The sequence below is a fragment of the Phalacrocorax carbo genome, chromosome 3, assembly GCF_963921805.1.
Source record: "Phalacrocorax carbo chromosome 3, bPhaCar2.1, whole genome shotgun sequence".
In the NCBI taxonomy this organism is placed as follows: Eukaryota; Metazoa; Chordata; class Aves; order Suliformes; family Phalacrocoracidae; genus Phalacrocorax; species Phalacrocorax carbo.
Window position 1 is genome coordinate 100,927,885 of NC_087515.1, and position 18,657 is coordinate 100,946,541.

At 38.6% G+C, this 18,657-nt stretch overlaps 1 protein-coding gene across 2 annotated transcripts in view; it reads left to right on the forward strand.

The window, feature by feature from the left end:
* KHDRBS2 (KH RNA binding domain containing, signal transduction associated 2) overlaps window positions 1-15,659 on the forward strand; it is a 370,102-nt gene extending 354,443 nt beyond the window's left edge. The window contains exons 9-10 of one of the 2 annotated variants that reach the window (XR_010372297.1): window positions 13,481-13,654; window positions 15,608-15,659. Coding sequence is in view for 1 of the 2 variants with exons in the window: in XM_064447858.1 (XP_064303928.1) it covers window positions 13,481-13,578 (98 nt within the window). In the remaining variant the exon portion in view is untranslated. Of the gene's footprint in view, window positions 1-13,480; window positions 14,298-15,607 lie in introns of those variants that run through there. The other variant, XM_064447858.1, reaches the window with a different exon arrangement.
* Window positions 15,660-18,657: the final 2,998 nt, after the last annotated feature.

Consider the following 18,657-nt stretch of genomic DNA (forward strand, 5'->3'; position numbering starts at 1 on the left):
GTAGAGCTGGAGAATCTAAGACAAAAGTCCTGTAATACTGATGTGCATGTAGTGTTGACGATCTATATAATTTCAGGCACAGTATATCACTACGTTTCATGTTGTATTACCATAAAGTAATAGAAAATTATTTTCTCCTGAAAATAAGAGAAAAATAAAACTCCCTCCACACTGTCACTTTCACACTCACCTCACAGCAACACTGGTAATAGTCTGTCTCCTCCCTGTGTGGCAGTTTCTCAAACTAGTTAGCTGTGAACTCTGATGCTGCTCCTTTCCTGTCTGAGGCAGATGGTCACTGCAAAAGTGGCTGAAGCCTTGTAAGAAATTATTTTCACTGGTAGTCATTACTGCTCCTCTTGCTGACACTACTTAACCTGCAGGGAGAGCTGGCAGAGTGGAGTCCATGAGCACTCCTCATCTGCTCCAGTGCTAAGTCAGCTGGAGGATTTCTGCGATCGTCCACGATCAGTTAAAGCCAGGGCAGCTCACAATACTAAAGTAGATTTGGAGTACTACCCATGCAGCCTAATTTGTTAGCCCTCCTGAAGAGAAGATACTGTCAAGTATATGGACAGTAGTTTTCTAAAACAGTTACAGCTAGTTCAGTAAACAGACTATTAAACCACAAAGTTTTCGTAGCATTTCTGGTTTTTGAGCCATATATATTGCATATGCAGTGGGTTTAGTAAAATAAGTGATATTTAGCATGGTATAGGTAAGCATAGTGGGTTTGAGCCTGTGTTTTGAAAACATTCTTTGTCTTCTGACAAGATTCCACATTTCAAATAAGAAAGGTACCATTTGTGATTTGAAAGACAGCCACTTCAGCTATTCTTCTCAAAACATTATGAAATACAGAGATATCAAGTCAGAAAATCTTGTGCATGTTGCAGGCTTTGCAGATATGCAAAGAGAGCAGAAGAATGGAAAAATAAGCAAATGCTCTCCCTAACAAAAAAAAAAAAAGACAAAACCTGTTCTTGAATTTTTGCCTTAAATAATATGTACATGTCCAATTATGACACAAGAAAAATGCAGCTGTATTTTCTGTGTGGATTTATGGGGTGAAATCCTGGCTTTGTCATTGTTAGTTGAATTTTAGTCATTAGCTTGTGTAGGGCAAAGTTTCCAACTGTTGCTTAACACTTTGTCTCCACCCATCTTTTCACGGAGGGGGAAGTTTGGAGGCTTACTAGAAACTCAGAACAAATTGAATTATCCAGAGAAAATAATTCTAATTTTCAGTGTTCTCATTTTAAAGTTAAATGTCTGGTTTCTATTGGGTCTTCTGCTCAGTACAGCTATAGTACTTTTCTCTTACTGCTCAGGCAATTAATTACATCTCAGAACACCCCAGGGAGGTAGGCATTCCTGTCTCCTTCTACCAGTGAGGAAGCCATACCACAAAATATTAAACAATTATCCAAGGTCACTGAGCATACAAGGAGTAGAGCAAGTAATCACAATTCCTGAATTCCATTTACTCTCCATCTCTAGTGCAGTATGCATGTATACAGTATAATGACCTTGCAAAGAAGGTAGAGGGTTTTTTCCTCATTGGAAATAAAACTATTTTATTCTGAATTAAAAGCAGCTTCTATTTTTCTAATAACACTAGAAGCTAAATGGCAAATCAAATTAAACCATTATCTTAATTGCTGCTATATACATCTTAACCCTCTAAACAGAATAGCTCTTTTTATCTCTTCCTGGCCACCTGTCCCAAAATAATTGACCAGAGATGAATAAAATTGTGCCCAAAAATTGTGGGCAATACTCAGATGTTAAATAGGTTACCAGGAAGAAGATGTGATCAGGCCTTTCTTATTACAGGGAATCAGCAATGAATAAAAATGTAAAATCATTAGGAAATAACATATTCATATGCAAATCACATGCTGTTAATATGTTTTCTTTTTAAAGCATCTGTTAATATGATCTGCCTTTTAATTACTTGTATTGTGGTCCTCTTTGAATTTGTGAGTGAGTTTTATTCAATGCTGGAAAATTCCATACCAAGGTTGCAGAATGCTGACTGAAGAGCAGAAAATAAGTGCTCTGAATATGTGGTTTTCTTGGATCTTGTACTAGAAGACATTTAAGCATGTGATGATAGCCACTGCTTGGGGTAGAATTTGGGGGTAGATGGACCACTATGAATTTTTCTGTGCTTTCAATAGTACACTGGTAAAACAGTAAGACAGAAACAACTTCATATATACCTCTCTGTTAAAAATGATACCATTTAGTGACCCCACATTCAAAGGAATTTCACAGGTTAAAAATACTATGACCTCTTTTTCATTCTGACTCTGCAGTAAGAAAAAAATCTAATTTAAAATTCTGTATTTCAACAGTAGAACAGAGCTACTGAGTCTACTAGCAATTGATCAAACAATAATCTTTAAAGATAGTCTCAGCTAATATATTAATAATGTCTGTAATAGATACACACAGAATCATTAAGGTTGGAAAAGACCTTTAGGATCATCAAATCCAACTATAAACCTAACACTGCCAGTTCACCACTAAACCATGTCCCTAAGCACCACATCCAGACCTCTTTTAAATACTTCCAGGGATGGTGACTCCACCACCTCCCTGGGCAGCCTGTTTTAATGCCTGACAACCCTTTCAGTGAAGTAATAGTTCCTAACATCCAGTCTAAACCTCCCCTGGCACAACTTGAGGCCTCTTCCTCTCGTCCTATCACTTGTTACTTGGAAGAAGAGATCAACCCCCACCTCGCTACAGCCTCCTTTCATGTAGTTGTGGAATCCAATAAGGTCTCCCCTCAGCCTGCTCCAGACTAAACAACCCCAGTTCCCTCAGCTGCTCCTCATAAGACTTGTGCTCTAGACCCTTCACCAGCTTCGTTGCCCTTCTCTGGACACGCTCCAGCACCTCAGTGTCCTTCTTGTAGTGAGGGTCCCAAAACTGAACACAGTATTCAAGGCGTGGCCTCACCATCATTGAGTACAGTGAGACGATTACTTCCCTACTCCTGCTGGCCACACTATTCCTGACACAAGCCAGCATGCTGTTGGCCTTCTTGGCCACCTGAGCACACTGGTGGCTCATGTTCAGCCAGCTATAGACCAACACCACCAGGTCCTTTTCTACTGTGTAGCTCTCCAGCCACTCTTCCCCAAGCCTGTAACTTTGCATGGGATTGTTTTGGTCCAAGCGCAGGACCTGACACTTACCCATGTTGAACCCCATACAATTGGCCTCATCCCATCAATCCAGCCTGTCCAGATCCCTCTGTAGAGCCTTGCTTCCCTCAAGCAGATCAGCACTCGGGCCCAATTTAGTGTCATCTGCAAACTTACTGAGGGTGCACTCAATCCCCTCATCCAGATCATTGATAAAGATATTAAACAGAAGCAGTCCCAACAATGATCCCTGGGGACCACCACGTGTGACTGCCTGCCAACTAGACTTAAATCCATTCACCACAGCTCTTTGGGCCTGGCCAGCCAGCCAGCTTTTTACCCAATGAAAAGTACACCTGTCCAAGCCATGAGCTGCCAGTTTCTCCAGGAGAATGCTGTGAGAAACAGTGTCAAAGACTTTACTAAAGTCTAGGCAGACAACAACCACAGCCTTTCCCTCATCCACAAAGCAGGTCACCTTGTCATAAAAGGAGATGGGTTAGTCAAGCAGGACATGCCTTTCCTAAACCCGTGCTGGCTGGGCCTGATCACTTGGTTATCCTGTACATGTCATGTGATGGCACTCAAGATGATCTGCTCGACAACCTTCCACAGCACTAAGGTGTAGGCTGACAGGCCTGTAGTTCCCCTGATCCTCCTTCTGGCCCTTCTTGTAGGTAAGCGTCACATTTGCTAACCTCCAGTTAACTGGGAGCTCCCCAGTTAGCCAGGACTGCTGATAAATGATGGAAAGCGGCTTGGTGAGCAATTCCACCAGTTTCTTCAGTACTCTCTGGTGGATCTTATCCAGTCCCGTAGACTTGTGTGTGTCTAGGTGGTATAACAGGTCACTAACCTTTTCCCCTTGGATTATCAGAGCTCTATTCTGCTCCCCGTCCCTGTCTTCCAGCTCAGGGGGCTGGGTACCCCGAGAACAACTCGGGACAAAGACTGAGACAAAGAAGACATTAAGTACCTCAGCCTTTTACTCATCCTTTGTCACTATGTTTTCTCCCACACCTAATAAAGGCTGGAGATTTTCCTTAGCCCTCCTTTTGCTGCTAACGTATTTATAGAAGTATTTTTAAATTGTCTTTTATGGCAGTAGCCAGATTAAGCTCTAGCTGGGCTTTGGCCCTTCTGATTTTCTCTCTGCATAATCTTGCTACAAAGGAGGACCTTTGTAGTCCTCCTGACTTGCCTGCCCCTTCTTCCAAAGGTCATAAAGTCTCCATTTTTTTACTGAGTTCCAGCCAAAGTGCTCTGTTCAGCCAGGCCGGTCTTCTACCCTGCCGACTTGTCTTTCGGCACATGAGGACAGCCTGCTCTTGCATCTTTCAGACTTCTTCCTTGAAGAATGTCCAACCTTCCTGGACTCCTTTGCTCTTCAGGACTGTCTCCCAGGGACTCTGTTGATCAGACTCCCAGACAGGCCAAAGTCTGCCCTCTGGAAGTCCAAGCTGACAGTTCTGCTGACCCCTCTCCTTCCTTCTCTGAGAATTGAAAACTCTGTCATTTCATGATCGCTGTGCCCAAGACAGCCTCCAATCATGACATCACCCACAAGTCCTTCTCTGTTTGTGAACAACAGGTCCAGTGGGCGCCTTCCCTAGCTGGCTCCCTCACTAGCTGTACCAGGAAGTTACCTTCCACACACTCCAGAAACCTCCTAGACTATTTCCTCTCCACTGTATTGTATTTCCAGCATACATCAGGTAGATTGAAGTCCCCCACAAGGCCAAGGGCTAGTGATCGTGAGGCTAGCAATCGTGAGACTTCTCCCAGCTGCTTGTAGAGTAATTCATCTGCCTCTTCATCCTGCTTGGGTGGTCTGTAAGAGACTCCCACCATGATATCTGTCTGGTTGGCCTTCCCCCCGATTCTTACCTATTGTCAACCCTATCATGACCATCATTAAGCTCTAGACAATCCAAACACTGCCTAACATACAGAGCTACCCCACTGCCTTTCCTGCCTTGCCTATCCCTTCTGAAGAGTTTATAGCCATCCATTGCAGCACTCCAGTTGTGCGAGTCATCCCACCATCTTTCTGTGATAGCTACTATATCATAGCTTTCCTGCTGTAAAACAGCTTCCAGTTCCTCCTGTTTATTATCCATGCTGCATGCATTTGTGTAGAGGTACTTCAGCTGGGCTGTCATCTGTGTCACCTTCTTAAAGGAACACCCCTTGATTCCTTTGAGGTGTTTCACCAGTGTTCCCCTCTTGGCTCCTAGTACCTCAGTAGCCCCTAACTCTTCTGCATACAACTGCAGCTGTGCTCCAGTGAATCCAGCACATCTTAGAGAGAGAAGCTGAGTGCCCTCATTAGCACCCCATCCCTCTGACCTTAGCGTGTTGTCCCTCAGCTTGTCGGGGCAAGCCTGACATTAACCCCTCTCTCTTCAAGCGTAGTTTAAAGCTCTGTCAGTAAGCCCTGCAAGCTCGTAAGCAAACACTCTCTTTCCCCTTATAGAAAGCCTTGTGCTGTGTAGGCCACCCTGTTATCAAAACAACCAAAATGGTGGCGATGACACCAGCCACAGAGCCATGCATTAATAGACTAGGTGCAGCTGTTCCTTCCAGTGTCACTGTCCGCAACTGGAAGGAGAGAGGAAAAAATAACCTGTGCTCCAGAGTCCCTTGCTAGCTGTCCCAAGTCCCTGAAATCTCTTTTGATTGCTCTTGGACTGTGTGTTGCAGCTTCATCACCTCCCACGTGGAAGAGCAGTAATCGGTAATAGTCTGAGGGCTGTCCCAGGCCAGGAAGTTTCCCAGCAATGTCCTTAACCCAGGCCCCAGGGAGGCAGCAGTCTTCTCTAAGGGGAGGGTCTGTCTAGCATATTGGACCCTCTGTTCCCCTCAGAAGGGAGTCGCCTACAACTATAACCCATCTTATCTTCTTCATGGAGGCAGTTTTGATATGGGGGGTAGACCTTTCTAACCCTGGGAACACCACTGGTATAGATGGACTGTTATCCACATCTTCTGTTGACTAGTCTTCCACCTGCAGAGCCTCATACATGTTATACAGTAGCACCTGGGAAGGTGGGGTGAGCAAGGAGGGTGTGTGCCTGCCACCCTGAGCGTGGACTTGCCTCCATTCACTCTTTTCCTTTGAGCTACTGCCTTCAGTTTGGTGTGGGAGGGTTACAGGAACCCCTTGATCTTGGGTTTTTTACTGGAAGTATTTATATAACTCAACGAACACAGCAGCTAAGTGTCAATATGAATTGTAAAAAGCAGTGCAAAAATACTAACATGTAATTTCAATCAATCATAAACCAAGGGTGCTGATTGCCTGTGATAATAACAATTATTTTATGTATCCTAAAGGTGAGCTTCAAATATTGATTCAGAGGGAGCATACAGCAAATTGAAAGAAGTATCCAAGGCTTTGCCCATTACTTCATATTTCTTATCAAAGTAGCCACCAAAAGATTTGCTGACACTTGTTGCCACACCCAAAGCAATCCTCATGCTCAAGCACACTCAGATTCCTCAACTATGAACTATCTTACGTTTCCATCATGCTGCCATAACTTATACTTTTAGTTTCTGAAAGCGAGCGTACAATATTTCTTCTTAGCTAAGAATGGCAGTGTCTGAGAGATGTTGCAAGTTAGCAGTAACACCAAATTCCTGGAAAAACTGGACCCTCGGCCCTCAGTTATTAAGCTGCCAGTGTGGATTTCTTTTCAGTCACAGTCTCTGACACTTGATAGCACTGCAGGCAGTCAGAAGTGAAAAGGATGGGGGTGAGAGGAGCCCGCTAGAGTAGGACAGCAGGCTGGTCATCGCCGAGGGAGCGTGGAGATTGGACTCCACAGGGTTTCTTTGTGCAGGAGTCAGAAGGAGGAAAAGGAATCAGCATTAAAACACGATGACAGCCCTGCGTATTCCTTCAGCTCTTGGGCACACTGATTGACAGACTCACTAACAGTTCTCCCAGTTGCCTTTCTCTCACCGAGGCTACCTGCTTTTCACCTGAAATGCCTCCCAGTTTCCACTTCATTAACATGTCACTTTATTAAGATAAAATATTTCCAGGCTCTCTTTCCTGTCCGTTTTGGCACAGTCTCTCAGAGAAAGACCAGACTCCACTTTCTCATATGTTCTGAAACACAATGGAACTCAGCCTGGGAATCAAAAAGGCTGAAGGGTATTTCAAGCTTTCTGCTACCCAACAAGCTACCCAAATCTCTGTGTGACTACTAAGGTAGTCTATATGGCTTCAAACCTTTAAGACTATTCCTGAAGATAGAGTTTTTCTATTCTCAGGAGCCACCCTTGATGCTGAAAGAAAAAAGGTTACCTTGCATTGCTGGAACTGAGATATGAAAAAGCAACTTTGCACATCAAGGAACCTTTAATTACTAGGATTCAGATATATTGTTCTTCATTAAAAATCCCTGTAGGAAAAACCACTAATAATCTGATTTCTTTTTTGGCCTGGCTGCATCTTGTAATTTATTGGCATCGTGTGGTTCAGAGACCCTTTATAGTGTTGCTCCATATCATCTTTCTTTCTCCACAATAAATATATAATCCTTTACTGCTGTATGAGTGGTAGAGGCCAGTGTTTTCCCAGTTGAAAGCTGTAATCCCAAAACTTTCAACTATGTTTTGGCTTTGGATTCACCTGTTAATGCAGTAGGGACTATCATGCAATATCAACAAGAGCTGTTAGCTGTAAACCATCGTCTCATGTTTTGATGGTGGTACTACCAAATAGATATAAATAAATTGTGACCATCATCCTTTCTTGTTAAAGTTTGAAATCAAGCAAATAGGTCCACCATGTTAATGGAAAAAAGAGTGTAAGACACTTGTACCACAAATTACGTTTCTGTTCTTGTTCTGTATCAGAAGCTGGTACAGCCACAGCAGCAATTTACTTTAAAACGCTGTTAGTCAAGGAAAAACAGCTTCTTCCAATGGGTAATATAAAGTAATTTTTTACTATATGAGCACTGCCAGAAAGACTGTATGTTTTACCTTTTTATGAAGGTGTTTCACTCTGGAGGTGGGGGAGGGGACACGAAGGGAACAAGAAATTGGTTTGTCTTTGTGTTGTACATTTAGTGAGTATTTTTACTACTTTTGTCATTTTCATTTATATAAATAAAGCTTCTCCTTTTTTATCTAAATCTTAGTTCTCCCCAAGGCCTCTCTGTAAACGCAGTGACACTTCAGCAAAGGGTAATTGAAGCTGCAGCACATTTACAGCAAAATGCCATTTTTAAAGGGTGTAATGAAACATACTGCAGAGGCAGGATTTTTAAATTCACTATATGGGAACTGATTCCCTGTAGGAATGAGGAACCTGAGGACTTAGGTCTATATCATATTGGCTGCCACTTCTTCAGCCCTCTAGGCAACAGCTTTCTACAGTAAACTTTGGTTTCATGTGACCATAAACCCCCTGATCTTCAACAAGACAACATCCTGAGCAGCTCAAAGGAAAAGAAAACAAATGGAATGCACAAAAAAATCACAACAGGAATGTTTCTTGTTCCATAGCAAGATCAGCTGTTACCAAATCTGCTCCAGAGATGTCCACTCCTAATACATGCTAGCCTGAGCCTCACTTTAGCTCTGCAGCTGACATTCCCCCTCCCCAAGCTTTCCCCTCACACCCCAAGGCAACAGATAATGAAATGTAGTGGCAGAGAAGATGTCTTGCAGAGAAGAAATAGCTCTCAGAATTTTAACAGGAGTTTTATTTTATATTTTCATTTTTCATTTATCTTTTTACAAAAGTAATCTTTAATACCTGTTTTAACTGTTCAGTATTTTAGTCTACAGTCAGCTAATTATTTTCTTAGTGACCACAAAAGTCAGCAGTGATTAGCAAAAACAAGATACCAGCAATAAAATCGTGCCCATTAAAAAACAAAATCATTAACTAAAATGCTTCAGTTCAGTCAAACTCTTTTTGTATTACCTCTGCTCACTCCTGGAGTCTTTGGAATATAGGTAATTTTTTGCAGTTGTAGATCTGTAGCAACATTAAATACTCTAATTAGTCAGGTAAAAAAATGACAGGTATTTTGATTTTCTAAGAAGGCTACTGTGTTTTGTTTCCTACTAAAAGAAATTGTATATATGGTGAATTTTATATATTTGGGGAGAATTCTTAATGTCCTAAAAGTCTTTAAATATTATTTAAAAAAATAATACTGGGCAGCAGCAACTTTTAAACTTCAGTGGTGAATAGCCAGAAAGCATAAGTCTTTCTTAACATCAACAATGTTTTTATTCCTTTTTAAAATGAAATCTGGACAATAAGGAAGTCAATAGATATCTAATACTTCATTTACACTAGAAGAATATCCAGTACATTAGTAATGGTTAACTGTCTTAAACTGAAACTGGAAAGATATCTGCATCACAAAACTTTAAACACTTTTTTACAACTCTGATGTGAATGGAGGGGCAAATTCACCCCTTGACTCTGGGAAATATAGTTCATTTCTGTGAAGGAGTATCTGAGATGAGGAAGTTAGTGGGCCAGTAACACCTGTACCCAGAGAAGCAAATGAAAGTTATCAGAAGATAAGAGGAAGGAAATAAGCGTCCTCTCCAACCTGCATTTGGGCCCATTCATAAATCAATATGATAACAACATGCGATAATATTGTGTGTGTGCCTGCACTGCTGGTTGGGCTGAGGGCCTGGATCTGGTCTATGATCTAATGGCCCAGCTGACCATTCACACTCAAAATTCACTTGAATAAATAATCTGACCACAAGCAATCCCTACATAGTATAAATCATGCTCTACGCTGTGATAATTTGGGGAATTTGCTTCATCACTGGCAATATCTCCAGTCACCAGCGTCTCCCTTGGTGAAAGACCATTTGCTGGAGCTTATTTTACTTCATAAGCTCTCAGGTTTTGCTTACTGCTTCTCAAATAAAACATGGCATCTGACCCTGAGCACTGTTTCAAGTCAATGTAGTTTACTTTGCTTTAAAAAATGCATACACTATTTGCACTAATGCAGTCACTCACCATGCCTCAAATGAAAAGGCGTTTTGTGAATCTACCTCTTAACTGAAAGCAAAGGTGTGAGGGCTCTCTTAGTTTCAGAGGAAGGTGAAACATTAATTTACTTTCAGTGTTGATTTGAGGTAACCCATTTCGCTTTGCCCTGAAATGGAGGGCACACAAAATGTTGCCACTTTTCCATTCATGGTGTAGATTCTTCAACCATAAAGCTCCCCAACTATTCTGCAAGAGCTTCTCTATACTAAATATCAGTAGCTTTGTACTTTTCCACCCACACAACATTTAAAGAGAGTTCAGTTTCCCTCCCACGGCTAGAAGACCTCGGTCTCCTTTACCCAGGAGGACTTACTGACCTGCCAGAGAAAGAAATTATGACTTCCATTTCCCATGTGGGTGGACAGTATGTGGCCCTATCCATGTTGGGTAAGATTTCAATTTCGCAAAGTTTCTGCTGATAGGATGAGGTTTTAAACTTATTTACGCACATACTTCCTGTGTTAGGGCTAAAAGTGTGGCATGACTGACAGCAAAATATATTGTATTATAAAGGTTTTGCAAATAGTATGCTGAAAATGTAATATCAGCACACCATTCCATACATGTAGCTAAAATGTCACCATATTGCTCAAAGATTCCTTTGGAACTTGGACTCTAACACATGCATATAAAAAGAAAAATTCAAACAATTGGTTTCTGTGCTTGTACTATGCAACAATATCACTACCATGTATTTGGAATCCTATATTATTATCAACAGACACATTAATCAAGATGCAGAAGAGTAACAAAGGCCTTTGTATGTATTAGTTTCACTGGGGACTCTTGTCATCTTAAGCTCATCATAACCAAATTATATGAATAAACTATTTAAGGAGAAACTAGTGAAGATTGAACTTTAATAAGTTATCTATAGGAACTGAGCCCAAAACAATCAAAATATGGATCTTTTACTGAATTCTTGTTCTGCTTTAGAAGGTATATTTATGAAGTCTTCACTTCAGAGGAAAATTCTGCTATCACTCTAAAAAACTTGCTTTAATAAAAGAAAATCTTTGACAAGTCTTAATGGAGATGAAGATTTTTTCAGTTCTTTTTTATATTTAAGGCCATCATTCCATTAATCAAATAGCTGACTAAATTTAAAGCAGTGTAGTTAGCCTTCATTGAAATGTATGAATAGTACAATTTTGGTTTTTTAATATTCTCACGTACTAGCCTCTGGATTTTATTTTGCAGAGAAAGCTCTACTCTTGTTTAGGTCATTCTGTTAAAAAATTGAACAATATTCTTCAATGCTTTGAGTGAATTGCAACAGATACACTACTTTCCAAAAGTTACGAATCCATCACTGCTTTCTGGCAGTGACCTGACACTTGAAAGCCCAGTCTGTCCTTCCAGTAGTGGGGATGGAATACAAGAAACAAAGAAAAATTAACTGAGGTTGGATTCACTCTACAGATACATCAGGAATCAGATTGAACTCAAGAACATCTCTGCTTGGCCTATTAGAAAATAAGTGAGAAAGGTGCATGTAACGTGAAAAATGTAGTAAAAAGCCATTCTTCTTGGCTATGAGCAATAAATATTTTTGCCCCTGCTCACTGTTGCGAATATGTCCCACACTGGCTCACAGCTTATCCCCTTGCATCTGGGAGTTCAGCAAGTTTCGCATTTATAGTCCATATAAATGAATTTTATTGACCATGCTGAGTCAGGAGTACTCATTTCAATGCTTGGTGGCTGAGTGGGGTACCAAAAGTCTAAAACAAGACCTGAGCAAAGAAAATATGTTCTGAAATGTTAATTTCTTCACAGGCACTTAAAAATTTTGTATGGATCAAAGCAGAAAATTTATGTACCTCTTAAAAAACAGATATAACTGGATTTTTAAATTTATGGGGCAAGGGCTTCAAATGTTTCAAGCCTTCAGCAGTAGTTCAAGGCTGGATAGTTCAGCTTATTACTGTGTTACCTATTTATAAATGAAATAAAATAGCCCCACTTTAGACTTAGGAAAAAGGATCTGTTTTAATATACCAATCAATTAGATTTGTTTTTGATAGCAATAGCAAGTATACTGTTTCATCATCAATTCAAATCTTCCTTTCCCTTTCCCACTGGCTTCAAGTCACCTTCCAATCTTTTAAACTCTTCTCCTTTCAATCTCTGCTTTTTATGTACCTTAAAAGGCGTTCTTTTTTTTCCCTAGCATCAGAAGGCTTGACCTTTATCTTATATTTTACAAACATTAATACGTTATGCATACCTGTAATACAAACATGTTGATCACCAATAAAATAAAACAATACGGAAAATAGCTAACATTTGCTGCACTGATTTCTGAATAGCTTCTATACTTCATTACAAAGAGATAGACAGAATATCATATAACTTTGAGGGGGTTTATAGAGATTTTTAAACTTGACCGTGAAGATGTGTATGTCAGATGTATTCTATTACTATTGTAATGGGGGTAATGTTGCATTATGATGTGATATAAAATAGATTATATACTGTGACTTCTGCATTTCCATTTTAATCACTGTACGTATGATCAGTTGAAGTCAGTGGAAGACAAAGCCAGAAATCAATTGACAATCCACTAGCTGATTTAGGAGAGAGTTCATGTTTAGGTTTCCACCACTGGACCACAACTATAAGTAGCTTCCTGTTTGTTCCTTTGGAGGGCTTAACTTCCAGAAATACCTTGCCTTTGGAAACAACAGCAACAAAAAAAGGATTTTTAGAAGCTTTACAAAGACTGACCTAGCCTTACAGTTTTTAACTTATTCTTCCTGAGCATATTTCATTCACACAAATTTGAAAAAGTACTCTAAAGATAATGCAAAGTAAAAAGTTTTTTTGCAAAACTCTTTTGCTTAATGTAGTAGCTTCATTTCTACACATTAGTTTTCTTCCATTATTTTCTTACTTTTGGTCTCAAATGGAAGTAAAAAATCAAATGTATTTCTATTATCTTTTCATGATTCAACTCCTCATCTTATTAACATACCAACTGCATTAAAAATTATTCACACTGGTGCTTTAACTTCTCTGCTGAAAGTGAAGGAGTAAGGTTTTTTTCATCCTGAGATAGACAGGTTGCCTGTGTAGAGAAGTAGAAAGTTAGTTTTTCCATAAGATTTTGTGGGAGCATAAAGAAATGGATCATAACACCATCCTCATTTTATTTTTCTAAAGCTTTCAGCCAAAACCCTCGAGAATTTTGACAGCCATTAGCAGTGGCATCATTTTGTTCTTTCAAGTTTAGATATTTACAAAACATGTTTTTCTCTTCTGTTTTTAGCACAAGAAGAATGGGCCACAACCCGTTCCAGCCTAAAGGCACCACCTCCAAGGTCAGCCAGAGGGGGTTACAGGGAACACCCCTATGGTAGATATTGAAGGTCCTCCTCATCTGTGACCTCATCTCAAAGACAATTAATAGCCTCTGGTCTCCACATAAACAGCAACAAGACAAGTAATAGTCCATTTCTTTTCTATCCTAGGGATTACTGCTCATTATTATCCTATGTACTACTTGTATTTCCTATAACATTGGAGTGACATTGGCATTAGTATTATTTTATAACACGGACTTAAAAAAACAGAGACAAAAAACCTTTGGCAAGCATTGTCTATAAATCATTCAAAGATGATGTTCTGTTGGTTGTATTCATTGCTGTGTGTAACTTAAAAAGCATGACACTGTTACAGATCTTGAGTCTCTCTACATACTAGCTAAGGCTGAGTTTTTGTTTAGGGTTGCTGAAAGACTGTAATGATTCTTTTTTTCTTTTTTTTTTTTTTTTGAACCAGACAATAATCAAGCTGTAGATAAGATGTTTTAACCTGTCTTTTTTAATATATGTTAGTTTAGATTAAGATGTTCGATATTAAGTTTGTAAATTTAATTTTAAATGCTGTTTTAATGGGGTTGAAAACAAGCAGCTACTGTATGTATGTAGCTAACTGAATTTGTTCAGTGTTTTAACCTGTATTTGTTAAAAAAAAACTCACATAAAGTTCCATGTGTAAGCTTCTCTAAATAGGAAACCATAATTTTGTCAAATATGTTTGCCATAATTTGTCAATAAAGCTGAAACCTTTTGTAACAAACTAAATTTGGAATTACTTGTTTTCTAGCTTTAAATGCCTGCTTTATTTCTTTTTCAAGAGATGCCTAAAATGTTTTTTATATAAAAATTACAAAAATGAACCCAAGCCTGTTTTAAGATTTTTTGTGTAAGACTTTAAAAGTTGTATTAATAACTTTTGGTTGTTAAATAATTTAAAAGTTAACAAACTAAACTGTTACATGAATCATGGTTAGTATCCACTAATGTATAACATGTTAATGGAAAAAAATGCTTTAGAACAATAAATGGATTTTAAACTATCCTCTAAGCTTGATCTTGCTAAACACAAACTCTGATTGACTTGTTTGTATTAGCATGTCTCTCGAGAGAATGTAATGGAGTTTAAAGAGGTAAGATTACCACTTACCACTGTTAGACTGTCTAAATGCTAGTTCTTCAACCTTTGAGTTTCCCCGCACATTAAATATCCCATTCAACATGTAAGCATTGCATAGATTCACCTATTTGTTTTCACTCAGAAGAGTGCGTTGACTGCATTTTTCGTAGTATATAACAATTTGTCTTGATAAACAAATCATCAGTGTCACTGCCCAGTTGTTGGTACTCAACTTCAAAAACTTTATTTGTAATTTTCAGTGCTAAATATCACCGCCCTTGAAGGCAGTTTAGAGGGCTGATATTTCTTTTGAGACTATCAGACTTGATGGCTGATGATTATTAAGGAAATATGTCGCAGGACTCAAAGGATGACTAAACGTTAAACAGGTAACACTAATAGTAACTCTGTAATTTTGAGTATGCAACAGCAATGTTAAATATTCTCAGTTATTAAGTTACTGATAGTTAAAAAAGTAAACCTACCAAAATATAACAAATAGGACTATAGGCTATTAAAACAACTAATTAACATTAACTAGTGACAACAAAATTATTCTACAATATATAACCCTCAAGGTAATAAACAGAACTAAAATTAACAATAATAGTAATGCAACTCTTGCTAACAACAAATATATAACCTAAATTTTGATGACAAAAACAAAAAAAGAACAGAAGACTTGATGGTAGGGATGCCAAAACTGTTAATCCTTTAAATACAGTCTTTTTGTTTACAGTGGCTTTTTGTCAATGATGTGATTGGTTTACTTTTTTGATGAGAATAAAGTACAGGCCTATTGCTGTACAGTTTGTGAACAAATCTCTTGCAGCTGGAGTTGCATGCTAACACTTTTTGAATAGTTTATGAAGCATATGTTTTGTTGTTTGAAGTGTTAAAGTGAATTTAGTAGGCTACATGATGGTTACATTGAGTTTATTCTGTCTCACTATTTCAGGGACTCACAGGCACTGGACAGCTAAGCAGCAGATCTGCTGAGAAGTGGTCAGGTAAGCTCTGCCGCATCTCAGGGGTTTTTCCAACTTCCTGTTTTAACTGTGCATTTGTTTTCACTGACACAGAGACATGTATTCAGCTAGTGTTTTAAAATAAACAATTCTTTCCAGCAATGTTTCTCTGAATAGCAGCATAGTGACTGTTGTATAATGGCAATCAAAACATCTGCTTTTATATGGTATGATACCCTTCATTTAAATAAAAGAAGTGTTGTGGTCTAGCCTTTTAATGGTAAATATTAAGATGGTATGCTTTATAACTGCTCCTGCTAAAAACAAGAGCCGGTGTTTATTAAAAGCATGTCTACATTTTGGAAACAAACTAGTCACATGACATAGAAAAATACAATACTGGCTTACCTTTGCTTCTCATAATATTTATCATTCCTTCCTATGACAAAAGTGTCTATAAAGACACAGGAAGTTTGTTATTTATTCTTTTGCTTGGTAGGTTTTTCTTTTTTGTGCTTTACAATGGCAGAGACATTAATGGTATTACCATGCAATGACATGGATCAAGGCATAACATTCTATATTTCTCTGTTAAATACATTTAAACATAAAGGTGTATCTTGGATAACCTTCTTATACAGACTTCAGATTATATATGAGATTTCTGACTGAAGACAAATGCCATTGCTGGAGGCATTAAAAAAAAATCAGCTCAGATATTACTTCATCCACTCACTCAGAAGTGTCAACCTAATCACAATACAAAAGGTACAAATTCTCTTCCTCTCTCGTGTTTGTTAAACTAGGTAAGAGTTAATAAAAAAGCCTGTTGATATTGTGCACCAAATACACAAACCTAGACACATTTATTACTCTGGCAGCTTTTCCGATGAGCGTGGTCTGGCAGATTTGACATTTTCCAGCTATCAGTGTATTCAGTGGTTACTTACAAACCACAAGTTGTGTTGTATAATAAGATATAAAGGGCTTAATTTTCCTCTCCAAAGGGTTGCCTCAAGACCTTTAAAAATTGGTTTGGTTTATGTGCTACAACCACTCTGCAGGCCAAAGTGATATTACACAACATTAAGATTTGTCTGCATATTACAATCACATCAGTGTGAGTGTGCCACTAGAGCAAAAAGCTTCTATCTCCCCACCTTGGGTATAGTTATACAAATGTGCTTCAGTCAGTATATGTTATATCTATACAGACAAGAAAAACCCATTCCTCTGCTATAAATATAGTTTCATACCGGTATAACTGTGATTATACATTATCACACATTATAGATTTTACTGTATGGGTATGTCAGGAAATGCACATATGCCTTACTGAAATGATTAATCACACAAAACTGTGAGCAGGTCATACCTGATGTAAGGGAGATTCAGGGCAAAGTGTATAAAATTAATTGCTCACTTGTGCATCATATTTTTATGTGGGAGTAACTAGTGTGAACTCCTTGAGGAAGGACTCCAACAAATACAGCTTTATGCAGAGCAGTGTCATTTAATATTATTGTCTCAAAGTCCACTTGACAGCCATTATTTGAGTAGATTAAAAAAATGCAGAATATGTCAGTAAAATGATGCCTTGTGGGATATTCTTACAGAAGAACTATTTAGAAAAAGTGGGTTAATAACTCAGTGCAGGCAACTGTTTATGCAAACATTTGTTCTATTGATTTTCAGGAAAGGAGTATGAAAAATTACCCATGACTACATGTGCTGTTCTGTGCTAACTGCAGAGTGTATTTCACATCATTTTCTGTAGAAGTCTTACAGTTAATCTGCTCCGTCTTAATAAAAAAATCCACCTTCTTAATTTGTGAAAGAGTAACAAGAGAGTCTGGTTATTCTAATTAACAGCCATCTTTATGTCTTCTATGAAAAGCCGTGATGTATTCCACACATCCACCAGTCGGGTCAGCCATGACCCTGGTGTCCTAAAAACTTACATGCATCATCAGAAAACACAGAACTTCACTTGTGCTACAGATAATTCCAAGACACTAGTCACCAACCATTTTCTCTGGTTTCATTTGTAATAGGAGGAAAAACTAAAATAAAATATCAAAACAATGAGTAAAAACACTGGAAAAGAGAACCAGAGTTGAAAAAGCAAAATTTCTATTAAAAGATTTCTGAGACTTTTTTTTGTCCAGGTTGACCTCATCTATAGAACAGTTTGATCTTTAAAATAAAGTAGTGCATTACAATTTTCAGTACTTAAAACCACAAAATATATTATTGTACAGAATTGCACTAAAATATTCTTAATTGTACTTTTGCAGCATCAAGGTAAATATTCTTTTCATTGGTTTCTTTTTAAAATGGAGCTGTCTACTTTTGAAAAATCCTTTACTTTCATGAGATAGTAGATAATACATGCACTCCTGGGTGAAAACCCTTATTACCGTAAATAGGCAGGCTGTTGCATTATAAATGCAAACAATGCATATTCCAAAAAGTATTTGCTATGAATAGAATCAATGAACCAGTTTCTAAACTTATGATTTCTGGGGGTGGATTATGCAACATTTGACAGTCTGCATTGTTGAAGTGGTGATCGGATAGTGGAGGGATGGCACAGTGATAGAATCTGTAGCTTTATATGTCAGACTGACACAGCTTCACTTGCTTGAAATTAGTCTGACAGGAGGGAGCAGTTTTCAAGTCCGGCTAGAAACAGAGTAGGAAGGAAGCGCCAAGGGGCTGAGAGCATTGTCACCTGTTGGAGCAGAACCAACAGACCTGCACCACCAGGGACAAGCTCTGGCAAAGTAACAGATGAGGAAAAATCGCACTGCTGGGCTGTTTTGTCTAACAGACTTGTTGCATATATTCAGGAGGCATTCTAACTGAAAAAACTAGGTATCCCTAGAATAGCAACCTTTATCAGAAAATGAAGTAGCAGCATGTAACTCTTTCTTTCCTATGCAGCTTAACTGTTTAAACAAGATCTTAAATCTTAATATGAATAAATGAAGAACCTTAGGAAGTACAGTATACCTGACCTCACCTCAAAGGATATTTT